Genomic DNA, 23542 nt, shown 5'->3' with positions numbered 1-23542 from the left:
TTGAATGTTCCTATTGGTCTGATGTGGTGTACAAGTGATGATGAATGTTCCTGTTGGTCTGATGTAATGTACAAGTGATGGTGAATGTTTTGTTGGTCTGATGTAGTGTGTAAGTGATGGTGAATGTTCTTGTTGGTCTGGTGTGATGTACAAATGATGGTGAATGTTCTTGTTGGTCCGGTGTAATGTACAGATGATGGTGAATGTTCTTGGTCTGGTGTAATGTACAAGTGATGGTGAATGTTTTTATTGGTCTGATGTGATGTACAAGTGATGGTGAACACTGGGTTGTTCTGGTGTGATGTACTAGTGATGGTAAACATTGGTGTTGGTCAAGTGTGGTGTACAAGTGATGGTGAACACTGGTAGTGGTCTGGTGTACAACTCAACACTGATGTACAGTACAATGTTCCCTAACAACACTCCGGTGTACAAAAAGTTAAATATAATTTAATATTTTGCTCAGTGAATTCTATCGCAAATAAAAAAAATAAATTCAAATATATATTATTATTATTACAGCAATAAAGTTACTTAAATAAAGTAACCATAGTGGTACTTAAATAAAGTAACCATAGTGGAGGTAATAAAGCACATATTACTACAGTGGAGGTAATAAAGCACATATTACTACAGTGGAGGTAATAAAGTATATGTTACTGCAGTGGTTGCAACTTATTACTCTCAATGCTAGATGTCTTTCGGTAACTGGTGATCCCAGAAAGGTATCCCTCTATATCGTAACCTCAGCCCTCTCTACCTCAGTGATCCTAGGAATGTATTCCTGCATCTCGTAACTCCAACCCTCTCTATCTCAGTGATCATGATCCAAGAAAGGTATCCGTGAATCTCATGCATCCAGTCCCCTCCACCTCAATGACCAGCCCGTCCTGTTAATAACATGCATCATGGCACTGTTGTAAAAACAGTCAAGTGGGTGACTGCTCAAGGTGTCTTGAGCAGTACGTGGTATTGACTGTATTGCTCTAGCCCTGCGCAGTGGCTGCTCGCTTTCTGTTCACACTGCGGACTTATCCTGTTTATAGTTTTTCTCGTTGTGGTATGTTATAATTTATTGGTTTTAATGGATATAGGATAACTTAACATAAACCTAGCCTAACCTAAATTAACGAAGCCTAACCTAGCCTATCCTAACTTAACCTAGCCTAACTTAACCTAACCTAGCCTAACTTAACCTAGCCTAACCTAACCTAACTTAGAAAAGTGCTGCAAACCGTATATGAAGAAGTGCTGGGAGAACGGGTTGCAAGGATCAGAGAAAGGTTTCCCCGTCACCTTAATGATCAGATAAACGTATCCCCGTCACCTTAATGATCAAAGAAAGGTATCCCCATATCCCCACCACCTCAGTGATCTGAAAAAGGTATTCCCATAAGTGCAACCCCCTCTGCCTCATTGATCCGAGTAAGATATCCTCGCACAGAGTTGCAAGTACAGGAAAACTTGAAAAACCCGTCAGAGGTGTATCAAAGGTATACCAGATGAGGACAGCTGAGCGGGTAAAGTAAGATTTTGCAAAGTGACATCTACATATGGGAAATAGTTTTTTGGGATAATCAAGAAAATAATTAACCTAACTAGGCCAAGCCTAACCATAACCTAGTATTTGACTAAAATTCCAACCTAATAAACCCTAATTTAAATAAATTAGGGTTTATTAGGTTGGGATTTTATACATTTACCAAAAAAAAAAAAAAGTTTCTTTACATAGGCAAGAAACATAATTGTCTTCATTGCACTTTATGTTGGGGAATTTACATAATAAGCCTTATTTTCTGAACAGCAAAAGTAAATATTGACCAAATTAGCAAGTTAATAGTTGCACACTTCAAAGTGTAAACTTTACTGAGGAAATATTTCACCAGCCAATGGCTTCTTCAGTCTAATACAGAGATTAACAGTGGAAGATGTGGAGGAGGAGTTTGAAGTATTCAGTTCCTTAGCCTGGAGTCGATATGTTCAGTCCATTAATCTTGAGAAAAGTAGAGTATATGTGCGGAGACCTGGAGAGAAGTGGCTTTTATACTGCAGTCAGGTGAGTAGAAGCAGGTGGAGACGGAGTCACCATTGGACAAATCCACTAGTGTAAGCAGGACATGCCTGTATGTTAGGCAAGCGTTGAGGAAATCCCTGTATCAAGAAGCCACTGGCTGGCGAAACGTTTCCTCAAAAAAGAACCTCAATCACAGGGTTATTACAGGTTTCCTTGCGTCTCTTGAGAGAGAGATTGTACAAACCATGCATGTTGGTGGCAAACACGTAGCATCTGTTATACTTCTTACAACTCTCGATGCTGTGAAAAATAAGCAAGTTGAAACTTATGACATGTGTATGTATATGGCACTAGCTCGTTTGTGTGTGAGAGTGGTGGAGTGAGTTAGTGGTTGAACTTCAGCTGTGAGAGTGACGAAGGCAAGAGGATGAATTAGAGTAAGTCAGTATGATCGTTCTTGACCCAGTAACTCCCCCTGTCTTTAAAGCACATGAAGCATCATATGGGCGTGATGGAACAATACGGACGATGTGCCCAGCCGGGCGATGTTGTGGGTGTAATGATGGACCTGCATGATAAAACCATCAGTAAGTGCTTCATGTGCCTGGCCACCCTCTCTCTTACTGTTACCACACAACCCTGGCCACCCTATCTGTCACTGTTACCACAACCCTGGCCACCCTCTCTGTCACTGTTACTACACAACTGGCCACCCTCTCTGTCACTGTTACCTCACAACTCTGGCCACCCTCTCTGTCACTGTTACCTCACAACTCTGGCCACCCTCTCTTATTGTCTCTCACCACACAATGCTGGCCACCCTCTTTATCACTATTTGTCACTTCACAATAATGGCCACCCTCTCTATCACTGACACCACACAACCCTGGCCACCCTCTTTTCACTGTCTCACATTACACAATGCTGGCCACCCTCTTTATCACTATTTGTCACCACACAATAATGGCCACCCTCTCTAACGCTGTCACCACACAACCCCGACCACCCTCTTTCACTGTCCCACACCACACAATGCTGGCCACCCTCTTTATCACTATTTTGTCACCACACAATAATGACCACCCTCTCTATCACTGTCACCACACAACCCTAGCCACCCTCTTTCACTGTCTCACACCACACAGTGATGGCCATCCTCTCTCTCACAATACACAATCTTGTCCACCCTCTCTCTCATTGTCTCACACCACAATCTTGGCCTCCCTCTTTCTTACTTCTCCTCCCCCCCCCCCACACGGGTAATATTAGGAATCGCTATTGACAAAACGTTGGGCCTGTGCTGCAGGCTCCATTAGTTGATTACATAGACATTAGCACTGGTGGAAGACAAAGTGGTGAGGCAGTTGACGTAATCATTCCATCAATCTTGATGCAAGATGCTAAGTCACCCTAATGCAGAAGCAAGTGACCAGCTTGGAGATGAGATCACTGGTAAGCTTAACCCACTAGTGGAAGTAGGTCATGCCATAGAGTTGTTAGCAGTAGAATTGCTGAAGAAACCATGAAGCCAAGAAACCATGGTGTTGTGGTGACAGACAAGTACTTAGTACTATGGTGTTGCAGTGTCAGACAAGTACTTGGTACCATGGTGCTGGAGTCAGACAAGTACTTGGTACCATGGTGCTGCAGTGTCAGACAAGTACTTGGTACCATGGTGCTGCAGTGTCAGACAAGTACTTGGTACCATGGTGCTGCAGTGTCAGACAAGTACTTGGTACCATGGTGCTGCAGTGTCAGACAAGTACTTGGTACCATTGTGCTGCAGTGTCAGACAAGTACTTGGTACTATGGTGCTGCAGTGTCATAAGTACTAGGTACCATGGTGCTGCAGTGTCAGACAAGTACTTGGTACCATGGTGCTGCAGTGTCATAAGTACTAGGTACCATGGTGCTGCAGTGTCAGACAAGTACTTAGTACCATGGTTTCTTGGTACCAGGAATGTCTTCAAGAACTTTATTGTTAACAGCTGTCTAGCATGACCTACTTACACTAAGGGTCCCAGTTCACCTGTGATCTCATCTCCAAGCTGCTACACCTCATCTTCCAGTATATAAGCTTCTGGCCATTTGCTTCTGCATTAGGTTAAGAGACTTACCATCTTGCTCCAAGGGTTATAGACTGATTACATCAACTACCTCGCCACTTTGTCTTCCACCAGTGCTGATGTCTCTGGTTTCGATTGATGAAGCCTGCGGCACAGGCAAAACGTTTTGTCAATAATAATTCCTTACGTTGCCCATGTTGTACTCTTCAACTCTTCGGTATTACATCATTTGTAAAATGATACCACACACACACACACACCCCTGGCCACCCTCTTGGTAATCCCTCACACACACAAATATTACACCCATCACAACCAACAAATCACCTTCTCTCATACACTCATGAACATGTATACAAAGATACATTTGTGTAAAAAATGTAAACATATACATCCGTGGTGTAAGGAGAGGTTTGTGGATACACCAGTGTGTCATATATATGGAGCTTTCCACTAATAGCTAAAGTGTTTATATTCTAGACAGCTCTGCATCACATGTGCATCGGCAACTGTGGAGCCTCATAAATCTTGCCTTCTAACCCAGTGCTATGTTTCACATCCATGTTACTGTCACGTCATAAAGTGCAGCACACGACTCATAATAAAAGCATTGCAAGAACGTGTATAGTCCTCACTGATTACAAACTCGAAAGTAAACGAGTACCAGTAATTACGAGACGTTTGCTGTAGTTTGTTTCTCTGATTTTTTTATCCCTAATGTCTCGTTGCAAAGTGTCCGTGTTTGCCATGTTGCTAATATTTTCTACGTGACACAGGAAGAGAAGTGTCACGGGGGCGGTTTGGAAAGCTACGGTCACAAGTGGCAAGTTGGAGACGTGGTAGGCGTGTGCCTTGATATTTTCGACAGAACCATCAGTGAGTGATGGAATTCAGATCCTTGATGTCTGTCGTAGGTGAAGTAGCGAATGCGCTGATTAGATGAGTTTAGATGTAGCCGTAGGCTGGTAGTCGGTGCTCGGGCAAGATCTGCAAGTTTTACCAGGCCAGCTTGCCAAGGATTCTTGCCCGAGGCCGTGAACACTATCTCCTGGGCTGGTTCTTACTGCTTCACACACACTGCTCTAGCTATCACCGAGGTGCTGCTTCCTCCATACAGACTCCTGGTCTCTTTCACTTGATTTATCGTTCTGAAATTACCGATCATAACGGTAAATCAGCAATCATATTTAAGGGCAAATTACCCTCTTACTTTACGCTAAAGCGTAACCCAAAGCCTACCCTTGACCCTGACCTTGAACATATAAGGCGCAGGGTAATTTTCCAAGACTTCGTGGGAAAAAGGGTGCTCCTCATATGCCGTAAAATACGGTATTAGTCAAGGGAGGGTAGCACCTTGTGTGGTGTCTACACTGTGAATAGCCCCATATGATGTGCTCTCTGTGACGGTAGAACCATGTGTGCTGTCTACACTGTGAATAGCACCACATGATGTGGTGCTTGTGAAGGAAGCACCATGTGTGCTGTCTACACTGAATAGCACCACATGATGTGGTGCCTGTGAAGGTAGCACCCTGTGTGCTGTCTACACTGTAACAGTAGGACCATGCTGGATACGTTCACTGTGACGGTAACACCATGCTGGATACTTTCACTGTGACGGTAGCACCATGCTGGGTACCTGCACTGTGACGGTAGCACCATGCTGGATATCTTCACTGTGACGGTAGCACCATGCTGGATATCTTCACTGTGACAGTAGCACCATGCTGGATGCTGGATACCTTCACTGTGACGGTAGCACCTTGCTGGGTACTAACACTGTGACGGTAGCACCATGTGTGCTGTCTACACTGTAACAGTAGGACCATGCTGGATACGTTCACTGTGACGGTAGCACCATGCTGGATACTTTCACTGTGACGGTAGCACCATGATGGGTACCTGCACTGTGACGGTAGCACCATGCTGGATATCTTCACTGTTACGGTAGCACCATGCTGGATATCTTCACTGTGACAGAAGCACCATGCTGGATACCTTCACTGTGACGGTAGCACCTTGCTGGGTACTAACACTGTGACGGTAGCACCGTGCTGGGTACCTTCACTGTGTGTGACGGGAAAAAGCAGGCGTGGAGATATTACTTTCCTGTTTTATATAATTCCGAGACAATAAAACCTTGTCGCTGGCACATACCACAGGCTGGTCACTCAGGCAACTTTTTTGTTTTGTTTTTGTAAAATCTCGACAAAACTAGACCGTCATGCTTTCCATGAGTTTTAAGTTGAAGAAACAGGCTGCAATAATTTTTTAAATTTCTATCTTATTTTGCGGTTTCAGTATTGTTTGTTATGCATTATCAAAGTTACAGATGTGTAGGTTTGCTTTAGTTATCCACTATTGTCTGTCTCTGGGGACAGCGTAGGCTTTTGCTATCTCTGTCTGGGGACAGCATAGGCTTTTTCTGTCTCTGGGGACAGCATACAGCATTTCTGTCTCTGGAGACAGCATAGAGTTTTTCTGTCTCTCTGGGGGCATAGAACCTTTCTGTCTCTGGAGACTGCATAGAACATTTCAGATTTCTAGTGTGCAATTACTGCATGTATGTTCTAGCTGTAAATGTGTTATACTAGAAAGATGTACCCTTGTCTCTTCTGAGCATTTTGGAAAGTGCTTTTGTTTTTTCACTTTGCATGCGGCAGATCTAGTGTGAGTTATGTGATACGTGTGTCTTCAGCCTCTCGTCTGCTTGCCCCTTTATTTGTGATTCTTTAGAGTTTTGTCTGCTTAGAGTGTATGCTTGATATTAATAATAAAATATTTATCACTCGAAAATTATCATGAAAAAATCAGAATAAATAGGAATATGTAATACAGAATTATAAACCACATGTGTATTTATGGGTCTCTCAATGAAGAAATATCAAGTGATAAGTTGAATACGTGACGGGGACATTCAGCCTGTGCTTTTCCTTAGGTTTCTCCCTTAACGGAGAACTGATGATGGACGCCAGTGGGTCCGAGACAGCCTTCAGCGACGTCCAGGGCGACGCCTTCGTCCCCGCCTGCAGTCTGGGCATCGGACAGAAGGCTCACCTTGTCTTCGGTCAAGACATCAACCACCTCAAGTTCTTTACCACTTACGGTCTTCAGGAGGGATATGAGCCATTCTGTGTGTAAGTACACTTACTACCTGCTTCATACACCGTGTGTGAGTACACTTACTACCTGCTTCATACACCGTGTGTGAGTACACTTACTACCTGCTTCATACACCGTGTGTGAGTACACTTACTACCTGCTTCATACACCGTGTGTGAGTACACTTACTACCTGCTTCATACACCGTGTGTGAGTACACTTACTACCTGCTTCATACTCCGTGTGTGAGTACACTTACTACCTGCTTCATACACCGTGTGTGAGTACACTTACTACCTGCTTCATACACCGTGTGTGAGTACACTTACTACCTGCTTCACACACAGTGTGTGAGTACACTTACTACCTGCTTCATACACCGTGTGTGAGTACACTTACTACCTGCTTCATACACTGTGTGTGGGCACACATACTACCTGCTTCATACACCGTGTGTAAGTACACGTAACCTGCTTCATACACTGTGTGTAAGTGCACATAACCTCCTGCTTCATACACTGTGTGTAAGTGCACATAACCTCCTGCTTCATACACTGTGTAAGTGCACATAACCTCCTGCTTCATACACTGTGTGTAAGTGCACATAACCTCCTGCTTCATACACTGTGTGTAAGTACACATAACCTCCTATTTCATACACTGTGTAAGTACACATACTACCTGCTTCATACACCGTGTGTAAGTACACGTAACCAGCTTCATACACTGTGTGTAAGTACACATAACCTCCTACTTCATACAATGTGTGTAAGTACACTTACTACCTGCGTCATAAACTATACGTTCTGTCATTTTCTTCAAGCATTGTGATGCGCAGTTTGTTAAACATATAAAAAAAATTACACTGCCAACCCCCAAATTAAAGATTAAACTAAGTTGATGTTTCATCTCGACTTTGAGGGTTAGTTGCAGTCTGTTGCAGGATCGGTATTGTTGCAGCCACGATATTGTTGCAGCCACGATATTGTTGCAGCCACGATATTGTTGCAGCCACGATATTGTTGCAAACACGGTATTGTTGCAACCACGATATTGTTGCAGACACGGTATTGTTACAGCCATGTTATTGTTGTTGCCATGGTATTATTACAACCATGGTATTGTTGATGCCATGGTATTGTTACAACCATGGTATTGGTGCAGCCTTGGCATTGTTACAACCATGGTACTGTTGCAGCCATGGTATTGTTACACCCATGGTATTGTTGCAGCCATGTTATTGTTGTTGCCATGGTATTATTAAAACCATGGTATTGTTGATGCCATGGTATTGTTACAACCATGGTATTGGTGCAGCCTTGGTATTGTTACAGCCATGGTACTGTTGCAACCATGGCATTGTTACAGCCATGGTATTGTTGCAGCCATGGTATTGTTGCAACCATGGTATTGATGCAGCCATGGTATTGTTGCAGTCACTATATTGTTACAACCATGGTATTGTTGCTGCCATGGTATTGTTACAACCATGGTATTGTTGCAGCCATGCCATGGTATTGTTGCACAACCATGGTATTGTTGTGCATGCCTTGGTATTGTTACAGCCATGGTACTGTTGCAGCCATGGTATTGTTGCAGCCATGGTATTGTTACAACCCTGCTATGGTATTGTTACAGTATTGTTACTGCCATGGTATTATTACAACCATGTATTGTTGCAGCCATGGTATTGTTACAACCATGGTATTGTTGCAGCCATGGTATTTTTACAACCATGGTATTGTTGCAGCCATGGTATTGTTACACCCATGGTATTGTTACAACCATGGTATTGTTGCAGCCATGGTATTGTTACAACCATGGTATTGTTGCAGCCATGGTATTGTTACAACCATGGTATTGTTGCAGCCATGGTATTGTTACAACCATGGTATTGTTGCAGCCATGGTATTGTTACAACCATGGTATTGTTGCAGCCATGGTATTGTTACAACCATGGTATTGTTGCAGCCATGGTATTGTTGCAACCATGGTATTGATGCAGCCATGGTATTGTTGCAGTCACTATATTGTTACAACCATGGTATTGTTGCTGCCATGGTATTGTTACAACCATGGTATTGGTGCAGCCTTGGTATTGTTACAGCCATGGTACTGTTGCAGCCATGGCATTGTTGCAGCCATGGTATTGTTACAACCATGGTATTGTTGCTGCTATGGTATTGTTACAACCATCGTATTGTTACTGCCATGGTATTATTACAACCATGGTATTGTTGCAGCCATGGTATTGTTACAACAATGGTATTGTTGCAGCCATGGTATTGTTACAACCATGGTATTGTTGCTGCCATGGTATTGTTACAACCATGGTATTGTTGCAGCCATGGTATTGTTACAACCATGGTATTGTTGCAGCCATGGTATTGTTACAACCATGGTATTGTTGCAGCCATGGTATTGTTACAACCGCGGTATTGTTGCAGCCATGGTATTGTTACAACCATGGTACTGTTGCAGCCATGGTATTGTTACAATCATGGTATTGTTGCAGCCATGGTATTGTTACAACCATGGTATTGTTGCAGCCATGGTATTGTTACAACCATGGTATTGTTGCAACCATGGTATTGTTACAACCACGATATTGCTGCAGCCACGGTATTGTTTCAGTCACTATATTGTTACCATGGTATTGTTGCTGCCATGGTATTGTTACAACCATGGTATTGGTGCAGCCTTGGTATTGTTACAGCCATGGTACTGTTGCAGCCATGGCATTGTTACAGCCATGGTATTGTTACAGCCATGATATTGTTGCAGCCATGGTATTTTGCAGCTATAGCATTGTTGCTGCCATGGTATTGTTACAGCCATGGTATTGTTGCAGCCATGGTATTGTTACAACCATGGTATTGTTGCTGCCATGGTATTGTTACAACCATGGTATTGTTACTGCCATTGCATTATTACAACCATGGTAAGGTTGCAGCCATGGTATTGTTACAACCATGGTATTGTTGCAGCCATGGTATTGTTACATCCATGGTATTGTTGCAGCCATGGTATTGTTACAACCATGGTATTGTTGCACCCATGGTATTTTTACAACCATGGTATTGTTGCAGCCACGGTATTGTTACAACCATGGTATTGTTGCAGCCATGGTATTGTTACAACCATGGTAAGGTTGCAGCCATGGTATTGTTACAACCATGGTATTGTTGCAGCCATGGTATTGTTACAACCATGGTATTGTTGCAGCCATGGTATTGTTACAACCATGGTATTGTTGCAGCCATGGTATTGTTACAACCATGGTATTGTTGCAGCCATGGTATTGTTACAACCATGGTATTGTTGCAGCCATGGTATTGTTACAACCATGATATTGCTGCAGCCACGGTATTGTTGCATCACTATATTGTTGCAGCCACGGTATTGTTTCATCCATGGTATTGTTGCAGCCATCGTATTGTTACATCCATGGTATTGTTGCTGCCATGATATTGTTGCAGCTACGATATTGTTGCAGCCGCATTATTGTTGCAGCTACGACATTATTGCAATGACGGTGTTGGTGCAACCACAATATTGGTGCAGCCATGATATTGTTGTAGCCACGATATTGCTGTAGCCACGATATTGCTGTAGCCACGATATTGCTGTAGCCTCGATATTGCTGTAGCCACGCCACGATATTGCTGTAGCCACGATATTGCTGTAGCCACAGTATTGCTGCAGCCACGGTATTCCTCATAGAAAAATAAACAAAGCTATTTATAGGTCTGTATGTTTTTTTTCCAACCTTGTGCACAAAATGCAAACGTATGTGTAAATATTGCAGAAATATGGAGCGACCAGTGACCTTCTGGTACACGAAGGACCAGCCCATCTTCGAAAACAATGAAGACTTACCCGACTCAACCATTGACGTGACACGCATCCCAGCAGGCTCGGAGACGCCTCCCTGTCTCAAGATCGCCTCCAAGATGTTTGAGCAATGCGAGAAAGCCAACTGGGAGTTCCTGAGGGTGTCGCTGCCTGTGGTCTGTGATCAGGTCTTCATAGAGTGAGTGAAATTAATTTCTATTGAGAAAGTTGATTGAAAAGTGAAAGTTCCAGTTCGTCCTAAGATTTATAATTAACTTATTTACTCATTTAAATAATAAATTTAAAAGGCATACGAAATAATAAGCCAAAATAAATTATGTTTTCCCCGATATTATAAACATACGTACATATAGCATCACACTTACTATGTTCAAGTTTTCGTGTGCGGTTGTAGTGGCCATATTCACTCAGAAATGCTTCTCATGACTTAAAGATAATATAACCAACCAAACCTAAATAATATATCTTAAATAACAATTTTAGAGAATTTCGAGGAGTTGCACAACAACCAATGGTCCATTTATGATGATATAAGTATTTAAGTCTTGATAATGGTGATATAATTTCTGGATCATAGTAATACTGACATAATCTATCCCCTTGCTTGTGAGGACAACAACTCTGCCCTTGATAATGACACTGTCTTTCCCCATGACAGTGAGGACAACAACTGCCCTTGATAATGACAATGTCTTTCCCCATGACAGTGAGGACAACAACGCTGCTCTTGATAATGACACTATCTTTCCCCATGACAGTGAGGACAACTCTGCCCTTGATAATGACACTGTCTTTCCCCATGACAGTGAGGACAACAACTACCCTTGATAATGACACTGTCTTTCCCCATGACAGTGAGGACAACAACGCTGCTCTTGATAATGACACTATCTTTCCCCATGACAGTGAGGACAACAACGCTGCTCTTGATTATGAGACTATTTTTCCCCATGACAATGAGGACACCAACTCTGTCCTTGGTAATAACACTATCTCTCTCCGTGACACACAGTGAGGAGGAAAAGGCAGCTCGCTGGCAGGAAGTGAGAAACCGTCAACACAGGATCCAGCACGGGGACGTGCAACCCTCCATAGCCTTCCAGAGCTCCCTTGTTGACACAGGCTTCTCACTCTCTGATATCAAAGGTGCGTTTACCGATATCCACCGATATCCTACAGAGGCAGGGTGACCTAAAAAGAAAAGTCAAAGTTTTTATACACGGATGGTTTACGGAGGAAGAATTCTGTTTCACTTCCCCTAATATTAATATATACCCAGGGAGGTACTACCGTCCTGCCAAGTGAGTGTAAAACGAAAGCCTGTAATTGTTTTACATGATGGTAGGATTGCTGATGTCTTTTGTCTGTCTCATAAATATGCAAGATTACAGGCATGTCTTGCTACTTCTACTTACACTTAGGTCACACTACACATACATATACACATTTATTCATACACACTCATCTGAGTTTTCTTTGATTTTATCTTAATAGTTCTTGGTCTTATTAATTTTCCTTTTATATCCATGGGGAAGTGGAATAAGAATCTTTCCTCCGTAAGCCATGCGTGTTGTAAAAGTCAACTAAAATGCCGGGAACAATGGGCTAGTAACCCCTTTTCCTGTAAAGATTACTAAAAAGAATAAGAAGAAGAAAATTGTCAAAGTGGGAAGTCTGAATGTGCGTGGATGTTGTGCAGATGATAAGAAAGAGATGATTGTGGATGTTATGAATGAGAAGAAGCTGGATGTCCTGGCTTTAAGTGAAACAAAGCTGAAGGGGGTGGGAGAGTTTCAATGGAGAGGAATAAATGGGATTAGGTCAGGGGTTTCAAATAGAGTTAGAGCTAAAGAAGGAGTAGCAATAATGTTGAAGGATAAGCTATGGCAGGAAAAGAGGGACTATAAATGTATTAATTCAAGGATTATGTGGAGTAAAATAAAGATTGGATGTGAAAAGTGGGTTATAATAAGCGTGTATGCACCTGGAGAAGAGAGAAGTGTAGAGGAGAGAGAGAGATTTTGGGAAATGTTGAGTGAATGCGTGGGGAGTTTTGAATCAAGTGTGAGAGTAATGGTGGTTGGGGATTTCAATGCTAAAGTGGGTAAAAATGTTATGGAGGGAGTAGTAGGTAAATTTGGGGTGCCAGGGGTAAATGTAAATGGGGAGCCTTTAATTGAGCTATGTGTAGAAAGAAATTTGGTAATAAGTAATACATATTTTATGAAAAAGAGGATAAATAAATATACAAGGTATGATGTAGCACGTAATGAAAGTAGTTTATTAGATTATGTATTGGTGGATAAAAGGTTGATGGGTAGGCTCCAGGATGTACATGTTTATAGAGGGGCAACTGATATATCGGATCATTATTTAGTTGTAGCTACAGTTAGAGTAAGAGGTAGATGGGAAAAGAGGAAGGTGGCAACAACAAGTAAGAGGGAGGTGAAAGTGTATAAACTAAGGGAGGAGGAAGTTCGGGCGAGATATAAGCGACTATTGGCAGAAAGGTGGGATAGTGCAAAGATGAGTAATGGGGGGGTTGAAGAGGGTTGGAATAGTTTTAAAAATGCAGTATTAGAATGTGGGGCAGAAGTTTGTGGTTATAGGAGGGTGGGTGCAGGAGGAAAGAGGAGTGATTGGTGGAATGATGAAGTAAAGGGTGTGATAAAAGAGAAAAAGGTAGCTTATGAGAGGTTTTTACAAAGCAGAAGTGTTATAAGAAGAGCAGAATATATGGAGAGTAAAAGAAAGGTAAAGAGAGTGGTGAGAGAGTGCAAAAGGAGAGCAGATGATAGAGTGGGAGAGGCACTGTCAAGAAATTTTAATGAAAATAAGAAAAAATTTTGGAGTGAGTTAAACAAGTTAAGAAAGCCAAGGGAAAATATGGATTTGTCAGTTAAAAACAGAGTAGGGGAGTTAGTAGATGGGGAGATGGAGGTATTAGGTAGATGGCGAGAATATTTTGAGGAACTTTTAAATGTTAAGGAAGAAACAGAGGCAGTAATTTCATGCACTGGTCAGGGAGGTATACCATCTTTTAGGAGTGAAGAAGAGCAGAATGTAAGTGTGGGGGAGGTACGTGAGGCATTACGTAAAATGAAAGGGGGTAAAGCAGCTGGTACTGATGGGATCATGACAGAAATGTTAAAAGCAGGGGGGGATATAGTGTTGGAGTGGTTGGTACTTTTGTTCAATAAATGTATGAAAGAGGGGAAGGTACCTAGGGATTGGCGGAGAGCATGTATAGTCCCTTTATATAAAGGGAAAGGGGACAAAAGAGACTGTAAAAATTATAGAGGAATAAGCTTACTGAGTATACCAGGAAAAGTGTACGGTAGGGTTATAATTGAAAGAATTAGAGGTAAGACAGAATGTAGGATTGCGGATGAGCAAGGAGGTTTCAGAGTGGGTAGGGGATGTGTAGATCAAGTGTTTACATTGAAGCATATATGTGAACAGTATTTAGATAAAGGTAGGGAAGTTTTTATTGCATTTATGGATTTAGAAAAGGCATATGATAGAGTGGATAGAGGAGCAATGTGGCAGATGTTGCAAGTATATGGAATAGGTGGTAAGTTATTAAATGCTGTAAAGAGTTTTTATGAAGATAGTGAGGCTCAGGTTAGGGTGTGTAGAAGAGAGGGAGACTATTTCCCGGTAAAAGTAGGTCTTAGACAGGGATGTGTAATGTCACCATGGTTGTTTAATATATTTATAGATGGGGTTGTTAAGGAAGTAAATGCTAGGGTGTTTGGGAGAGGGGTGGGATTAAATTATGGGGAATCAAATTCAAAATGGGAATTGACACAGTTACTTTTTGCTGATGATACTGTGCTTATGGGAGATTCTAAAGAAAAATTGCAAAGGTTAGTGGATGAGTTTGGGAATGTGTGTAAAGGTAGAAAGTTGAAAGTGAACATAGAAAAGAGTAAGGTGATGAGGGTGTCAAATGATTTAGATAAAGAAAAATTGGATATCAAATTGGGGAGGAGGAGTATGGAAGAAGTGAATGTTTTCAGATACTTGGGAGTTGACGTGTCGGCGGATGGATTTATGAAGGATGAGGTTAATCATAGAATTGATGAGGGAAAAAAGGTGAGTGGTGCGTTGAGGTATATGTGGAGTCAAAAAACGTTATCTATGGAGGCAAAGAAGGGAATGTATGAAAGTATAGTAGTACCAACACTCTTATATGGGTGTGAAGCTTGGGTGGTAAATGCAGCAGCGAGGAGACGGTTGGAGGCAGTGGAGATGTCCTGTTTAAGGGCAATGTGTGGTGTAAATATTATGCAGAAAATTCGGAGTGTGGAAATTAGGAGAAGGTGTGGAGTTAATAAAAGTATTAGTCAGAGGGCAGAAGAGGGGTTGTTGAGGTGGTTTGGTCATTTAGAGAGAATGGATCAAAGTAGAATGACATGGAAAGCATATAAATCTATAGGGGAAGGAAGGCGGGGTAGGGGTCGTCCTCGAAAGGGTTGGAGAGAGGGGGTAAAGGAGGTTTTGTGGGTAAGGGGCTTGGACTTCCAGCAAGCGTGCGTGAGCGTGTTAGATAGGAGTGAATGGAGACGAATGGTACTTGGGACCTGACGATCTGTTGGAGTGTGAGCAGGGTAATATTTAGTGAAGGGATTCAGGGAAACCGGTTATTTTCATATAGTCGGACTTGAGTCCTGGAAATGGGAAGTACAATGCCTGCACTTTAAAGGAGGGGTTTGGGATATTGGCAGTTTGGAGGGATATGTTGTGTATCTTTATATGTGTATGCTTCTAGACTGTTGTATTCTGAGCACCTCTGCAAAAACAGTGATAATGTGCGGGTGTGGTGAAAGTGTTGAATGATGATGAAAGTATTTTCTTTTTGGGGATTTTCTTTCTTTTTTGGGTCACCCTGCCTCGGTGGGAGACGGCCGACTTGTTGAAAAAAAAAAAAAAAAATATATATATATATATATATATATATATATATATATATATATATATATATATATATATATATATATATATATATATATATATATATAATTAGGGGTACGCCAAAGTATCGGTATCGGTGAAAATAAGTGGAAGATACCAACCAATAGTTTTAAAACGTTAATATTAAACATACTTAAAAATAGCGAAACTAACACTACCATTGTGAGAGTTACACACACACACACACACACACACACACACACACACACTTCAACTTCTTATTAATGATCGTATTCTGGAGCAGCAGAGAGTAATATAAGACATTATTGCTAATTGCAGTTAAATAGTAAGCCACTTGAGTCACTCTCCTCTGTCCTGCAGTAAACCAGAGGTTCTTAAGAACAAAGTAACCTACCAAAACTCAAGCTCATTCACAATATACCTACTCACTGGAAAAGAGCTTATTGACTGTTACATCCAATCTGTGAACAAAAATTGACCTTCTGGTGACGGAACTTCCTTTCTTGGTACACCGCTGTGCTGGCGGGAGGCAGCCCGTGTGTTAAACCCTAAAATAATATCAAGGTGTGTTGGTTCCTTACAGAGCTTCACTACAGCAATGAGGAAGGTGTTGAAGCTGACGAAAACCTGGCTAGGAAGAGCGCCCCGGCAGACAAGCCTTCCACTGACCCTGGTAAGCGCTCTAGCAAGACGTGTGTTCTCAACATTCATTTCCCATATCTGGAATATCCTAGCAATAGAGAACGCACATAGCAAATTATTATGCAACTTGCATTTTCCTTTCCAGCTTGACATTATAGGAATATAAACTTAGGAGGAGATTCATTAATAGGGACAAAATTATTTGTGTTGCTATATAAGACTAGTAGCTGTAGCGAGAAAATCCATCCTTGATATAAGCCCATCCTTTAGATAAATCCATCCTTGATATAAGCCCATCCTTTAGATAAATCCATCCTTGATATAAGCCCATCCTTTAGATAAATCCATCCTTGATATAGGCCTATCCTTTAGATAAATCCATCCTTGATATAGGCCTATCCTTTAGATAAATCCATCCTTGATATAGGCCTATCTTTTAGATAAATCCATCCTTGATATAAACCCATCCTTTAGATAAATCCATCCTTGATATAGGCCTATCCTTTAAATAAACCCATCCTTGATATAAAAACCATCCTTGATGCAAGTGTACCTCGAGTGTGTGTACCATCATTCTGAGAGTGTAGCATCATTCTGAGAGAGTGTAGCATTATTCTGAGTGTAGCATCATTCTGAGAGAGCGTAGCATCATTCTGAGAGTGTAGCATTATTCTGAGAGTATGGCAGCATTCTGAGAGTGTAGCGTTATTCTGAGAGTGTAGCATCATTCTGAGGGAGTGTAGCATTATTTCGAGAGAATGTAGCATTATTCTGAGAGTGTAGCATTATTCTGAGAGTGTAGCATTATTCTGAGAAAGTGTAGCATCATTCTGAGAGTATGGCAGCATTCTGAGAGAGTGTAGCGTTATTCTGAGAATGTAGCATTATTCTGAGAGAGTGTAGCGTTATTCTGAGAGTGTAGCATCATTCTGAGAGAGTGTAGCATCATTCTGAGAGAGTGTAGCATTATTCTGAGAGAGTGTAGCATTATTCTGAGAGAGTGTAGCATTATTCTGAAAGAGTGTAGCATTATTCTGAGAGAGTGTAGCATTATTCTGAGAGAGTGTAGCATTATTCTGAGAGAGTGTAGCATTATTCTGAGAGAGTGTAGCATTATTCTGAGAGTGTAGCTTTATTCTGAGAGTGTAGCACTATTCTGAGAGAGTGTAGCATTATTCTGAGAGAGTGTAGCATTATTCTGAGAGAGTGCAGCATTATTCTGAGAGTGTAGCATTATTCTGAGAGTGTACCATCATTCTGAGAGAGTGTAGCATTATTCTGAGAGTGTACCATCATTCTGAGAGAGTATAGCATTATTCTGAGAGAGTGTAGCATTATTCTGAGAGTGTACCATCATTCTGAGAGAGTATAGCATTATTCTGAGAGAGTGTAGCATTATTCTGAGAGTGTACCATCATTCTGAGAGAGTATAGCATTATTTTGAGAGTGTAGCATTATTTTGAGAGTGTAGCATTATTTTGAGAGTGTAGCATTATTTTGAGGGAGTGTAGCTTTATTCTGAGAGTGTAGCACTATTCTGAGAGAGTGTAGCATTATTCTGAGAGAGTGTAGCATCATTCTGAGTGTGCATCCTCAGTGTGGTGACAGTGTAATATCACTGTTTCAGTGTTGTATCCTAATGTTGTCTCACTGTTGTAGTGTAGTGTCACTTATAGTGTAGTGTCACTGTTATAATGTAGTGTCACTGTAATAATGTAGTGACACTGTTTTAATGTAGTGTCACTGTTATAATGTAGTGTCACTGTTATAATGTAGTGTCACTGTAATAATGTAGTGACACTGTTATAATGTAGTGTCACTTTTAGTGTAGTGTCACTGGTATAGTGTAGTGTCACTGTTATAGTGTGATGTCACTGTTGTAGTGTAGTGTCACTGTTATAGTGTAATATCGCTTATAATGTCATGTAACTTATAGTGTGATGTCGCTCTTATAGTGTAATGTCCTGTTATAGTATAGTGTCACTGTTATAGTGTAATGTCACTGTTATAGCGTAGTGTCACTGTTATAGTGTAATGTCACTATTATAGCGTAGTGCCACTGTTATAGTGTAATGTCACTGTTATAGTGTAGTGTCACTGTTATAGTGTAATGTCACTGTTATAGCGTAGTGTCACTGTTATAGTGTAATGTCACTTATAGCGTAGTATCACTGTTATAGTGTAATGTCACTGTTATAGTGTAGTGTCACTGTTATAGCGTAGTGTCACTGTTATAGTGTAATGTCACTTATAGCGTAGTATCACTGTTATAGTGTAATGTCACTGTTATAGTGTAGTGTCACTGTTATGGTGTAGTGTCACTTATAGTGTAGTATAACAGTTATAGAGAAATGTTATAGTCCTTTACTTTTACTCAGCTCTATTATACTGTGTGTGTGTTAAGTTTTTCTTCGACATATTAGTCCTGCTCACACTCCAAGAGCTCGTCAGGTCGCAAATACCATTCGTCTCCGTTCACTCCTATTTAACACGCTCACGCACGCTTCCTGGAAGCCCAAGCCCCTCGCCCACAAAACCTCCTTTCCCAATAACTCAGGTGTGTGTGTGTGTGTGTTCTTCAGGTACAATGTCTACAGAGGTGACAGGGGAGACACAGGAGGCCACGCCGGAACCTGCGGAAAGAAAAAAGCGTGGCAAGTCACCATTCAGGTGAGTGAACCCAGGTGAAGGTGACGGAGTGGAGAGAGTGACGACTCTAGCCTCACCAGGATTCAATCTTGCGTCACACGTTCCACCTGTAAACATGCATATCCCTCATCAACTAGTGTCAGAGCTTTTAGCATCACTAACTCTTGTAAGGCACTGTATAATTCAGTAGTGTTAATATCTTCCCAGTGATTGCAAATTTCTCTTATGGATCTCCACAATACATTCAATACTCCCTCCCTCCTCCCCCATCAAATGTATTATGGAAATCATGTGTGTTCGTTTTAAGCCTGAGGTGCAGCGGGTTTAACATAGAACTATACACTGCTGCAACTGAGTGTCTCTCTTGCAAGCATGGACCTGATACGAGAGGACCTGACGGAGCGACGCCTGAGGTTCAAGAGCAGGTGAGTGTGTTCTTACAGAGTGGTAACCCCGCAGACGAGAGCACCGGTGGGGCTGCTGTCAACTTCTTAACGCTTCCTTCTCACGTGATATACTGGAAATATGGATTGTTGTTGCATGTTGCCTACTCAAGGGGACAAGATTTAACATTTTGGCTTACTAGGGTGGGCAGGGGTGGCGTTGGATCCCTCACTGACCTTGTGTTCCCTCCGCCGGCTGGACTGAGCAGACAGTTCCACACTGCCGTGACCGCCGTCATGGCTGCCAGGTACTCATGCCTCTCCTTCTCATGTCAAAGCACGTATATATATTCCACACTTCTGCATCAGCCAGGCGCTGCCCGGGGCGACCAGTGGCATTACCCCCGGAGCCTGGGTCAGCAGCTCCCACTTTCTGAGACACCTATCAGCATCTAGAATCTGCAGTACTTAGCAGCACCCAGAGTCTGAGGCACCTAGCAGCTGCCAAGTGTTAGGTACCTTGTAGTACCCAGAGTCTGAGACACCTAGCAGCTGCCAGTGTTAGGCACCTTGCAGTACCCAGAGTCTGAGGCACTAGTAACAGCGTCCAGACTCTGAAGCACCTAGCACAACCTAGAGTCTAAGGCACCTTGCAGCACAGAGTTTGAGACTCCTAGCGGCTGTCAGGGACTTGGACACCTAGCAGCAACTAGTTTTAGGCACCTAGCAGCACAGAGTCTTTGACACTATGATCACGCCTGCCACCACAGCTTGCTATTCAAGTGTCTTTGGCTTATATGTAATTGTTTACCGTGTCGAAAGCAAACATTCTTCCGTACTGGCGCACACCAGAGGTCGCCTCACTATTGTTCCTGCTGTACAGACACCTCCAAACTCTCTTTAATCCAAAAAATTACTTTATTGTTAACCATATTTATTGCATCTCATGAGCGGAGTGTCGTGAAAATGTTGCTTGGGTAAGCAAATGACACTGGAAACCTTTTTGATGAAGGTGAAATGTGAAAATTGGTACTTATTTGTTCTTACTGATTCACGTAACAAAACAGCCTTGAAGGGTTGGCAAATGTCGAGGGGAGGGGAGTGAAAGGTATTCTGTTCCTGCTCAGAATTTCTTCATGGGGACTTTGTTTAATGTTAGGTAAGAGGACACAGATGCAACTAATGTGGAATTTTATTGTGGCAACATTTTGCTCTCTAGGAGCTTTGTCAAAGCTCCTGGAGAGCAAAACGTTACCACAGTAAAATGTCACATTAATTGCATCTGTGTTCTTTTACCTAACATTTTATCGGTAATTCTACCATTATTACTGTTTCATGCCGATTAAGCAAGTGTACTGAGGATAATAAATCACTACCCATGGTAGTGAGTCCTGAAACTCCCAGGCCAGTGCGTTAACCACGGTTGCGTGTTCCAGTGAAAGATTATCAGGTGATGATACATTCTTAACAAGTTTCAATTGCAAATTCACTGAAACCTAAATGAGGAAAGTGCAGAATGATGGATAAAATTACATAATGTGTTAACCAAAGATTTATTTTTCTTTTCGAATGGAGTATTGTTTATAAAGCATTGCCTTTTATGAATGCATGCCACTGCAGTGTGTAATATATCTTAGTTAAATGTTATAGCAGTAATTGAAGCGTATCTTAAGGAATAATCATTCATGCATTGGGAGTGGCTGAGGCACTGAGTGGGAGATATGGTGAGTGAAGTGTGGATGGCAGCCTCCTACAGCCTTCCAACTCGGGGTAGCTGCTGGCTTCCAGTCCATAGTCTCTGCAGGCTTCCAGCTCTGGGTAGCTGTTGGCTTCCAGTCCCTAGTCTCTGCAGGCTTCTAGTTCTGAGTACCTGCTAGGTTCCAGTTCCTAGTCCCTGCAGGCTTCCAGCTCTGGGTATCTGCTAGGTTCCAGTTCCGGGGCCCGGCTTGCGTCTAGTCCTGGGTCTTGCTTCCATCTCATGGGTCCCTGCTTGCTTCCAGCTTCTGGGACCTGCTGATCTCTAGTCTAGGGGGGCTCTACTGGCTTCCAGTCCTAAACCTCTGCTGGATTCTAATTTTGGGTCCCTGCTGAATTTTAGTCACGGGGCCTTGCTGACCTTAGTCCCAGGTCCCTGCTGCCTTCCAGCTCCGGGGCTCTGCTGGGCTCCAGTCCCGGGCCCCTGGCACTTCGTTTCTTTTCCATATCGTTCTGACAGTTTGATGTGGCATTATACATTTATATACTCCCATTGAAGGACTGCTGTGTGGCAGTGTTCAGGGCTGCTCTGCACTCTTCTAAATGTTCATTACGTATGTATACATGTATGTATATACGCTTTACATGTTCTTTGAGTATACATAGTGGCTTGTTTAATGTAGACTCAGCAAGCAACTTATGCTTTCTTCCCTCTACTCTGGAGATGCGACACCCAAACCTCCACCCACTTCATCAACATTCTCTTTATTCACATATGCAGTGTACTTATTCCCCTTTTTAATGTTTTCTTTGAGTGTTCCGTACTGTTGCTGAAGAGTGAAGAAATATATTTATGATGTATATATATTTTGACTTTTTAAATTTATTTTATACTGTTTAGTGAACTATTTTAAAATATAAATGTTTCTAATAACGTGTGTGTGTGTATATATATATATATATTTTTTTATTTTATTATCACACTGGCCGATTCCCACCAAGGCAGGGTGGCCCGAAAAAGAAAAACTTTCACCATCATTCACTCTATCACTGTCTTGCCAGAAGGGTGCTTTACACTACAGTTTTTAAACTGCAACATTAACACCCGTCCTTCAGAGTGCAGGCACTGTACTTCCCATCTCTAGGACTCAAGTCCGGCCTGCCGGTTTCCCTGAACCCCTTCATAAATGTTACTTTGCTCACACTCCAACAGCACGTCAAGTGTTAAAAACCATTTGTCTCCATTCACTCCTATCAAACGTTCACGCATGCCTGCTGGAAGTCCAAGCCCCTCGCACACAAAACCTCCTTTACCCCCTCCCTCCAACCTTTCCTAGGCCGACCCCTACCCCGCCTTCCTTCCACTACAGACTGATGCACTCTTGAAGTCACTCTGTTTCGCTCCATTCTCTCTACATGTCCGAACCACCTCAACAACCCTTCCTCAGCCCTCTGGACAACAGTTTTGGTAATCCCACACCTCCTCCTAACTTCCAAACTACGAATTCTCTGCATTATATTCACACCACACATTGCCCTCAGACATGACATCTCCACTGCCTCCAGCCTTCTCCTCGCTGCAACATTCATCACCCATGCTTCACACCCATATAAGAGCGTTGGTAAAACTATACTCTCATACATTCCCCTCTTTGCCTCCAAGGACAAAGTTCTTTGTCTCCACAGACTCCTAAGTGCACCACTCACCCTTTTCCCCTCATCAATTCTATGATTCACCTCATCTTTCATAGACCCATCCGCTGATACGTCCACTCCCAAATATCTGAATGCATTCACCTCCTCCATACTCTCTCCCTCCAATCTGATATCCAATCTTTCATCACCTAATCTTTTTGTTATCCTCATAACCTTACTCTTTCCTGTATTCACTTGTAATTTTCTTCTTTTGCACACCCTACCAAATTCAACCACCAATCTCTGCAACTTCTCTTCAGAATCTCCCAAGAGCACCGTGTCATCAGCAAAGAGCAACTGTGACAACTCCCACTTTATGTGTGATTCTTTATCTTTTAACTCCACACCTCTTGCCAAGACCCTCGCATTTACTTCTCTTACAACCCCATCTATAAATATATTAAACAACCACGGTGACATCACACATCCTTGTCTAAGGCCTACTTTTACTGGGAAATAATTTCCCTCTTTCCTACATACTCTAACTTGAGCCTCACTATCCT

General features: G+C 42.2%; 2 protein-coding genes across 14 annotated transcripts in view; both read left to right on the top strand.

The window, feature by feature from the left end:
• The window catches only part of RyR (Ryanodine receptor), a 388707-nt gene that overhangs the window by 180369 nt on the left and 184796 nt on the right, over positions 1-23542 (top strand). For 9 of the 13 annotated variants that reach the window (XM_070101962.1, XM_070101947.1, XM_070101957.1 and 6 more), the window contains 6 exons: positions 2502-2601; positions 7019-7217; positions 10991-11215; positions 12050-12183; positions 16559-16648; positions 19200-19287. In XM_070101962.1, the coding sequence (XP_069958063.1) occupies positions 2502-2601; positions 7019-7217; positions 10991-11215; positions 12050-12183; positions 16559-16648; positions 19200-19287 (836 nt within the window). Of the gene's footprint in view, positions 1-2501; positions 2602-4856; positions 4957-7018; positions 7218-10990; positions 11216-12049; positions 12184-16558; positions 16649-19199; positions 19288-23542 lie in introns of all 13 variants that reach the window. The other 4 variants (XM_070101968.1, XM_070101970.1, XM_070101964.1 and 1 more) reach the window with 1 other exon arrangement.
• On the top strand, positions 19534-22221 carry LOC128685120 (uncharacterized). Its single transcript, XM_053771644.2, has 2 exons — positions 19534-19691; positions 19853-22221. The coding sequence occupies exons 1-2, from the start codon at positions 19639-19641 to the stop codon at positions 20103-20105; spliced, it is 306 nt and encodes a 101-aa protein (XP_053627619.1). The 5' UTR covers positions 19534-19638; the 3' UTR covers positions 20106-22221.

This window comes from Cherax quadricarinatus, chromosome 5 (genome assembly GCF_038502225.1).
Source record: "Cherax quadricarinatus isolate ZL_2023a chromosome 5, ASM3850222v1, whole genome shotgun sequence".
NCBI classification, from domain to species: domain Eukaryota; kingdom Metazoa; phylum Arthropoda; class Malacostraca; order Decapoda; family Parastacidae; genus Cherax; species Cherax quadricarinatus.
Note: the sequence above shows the minus strand (reverse complement) of the source record. Positions and strands in the feature narration are given on the sequence as shown.

What these genes read in the sequence shown, in the direction of transcription:
- LOC128685120 (XM_053771644.2), top strand. Translation starts at nt 19,639, where the DNA reads ATGGACCTGATACGAGAGGACCTGACGGAGCGACGCCTGAGGTTCAAG. An exon ending in CGCCTGAGGTTCAAGAGCAG is followed by an intron (nt 19,692 to 19,852) that starts GTGAGTGTGTTC and finishes TTGGCTTACTAG; the next exon opens with GGTGGGCAGGGGTGGCGTTG.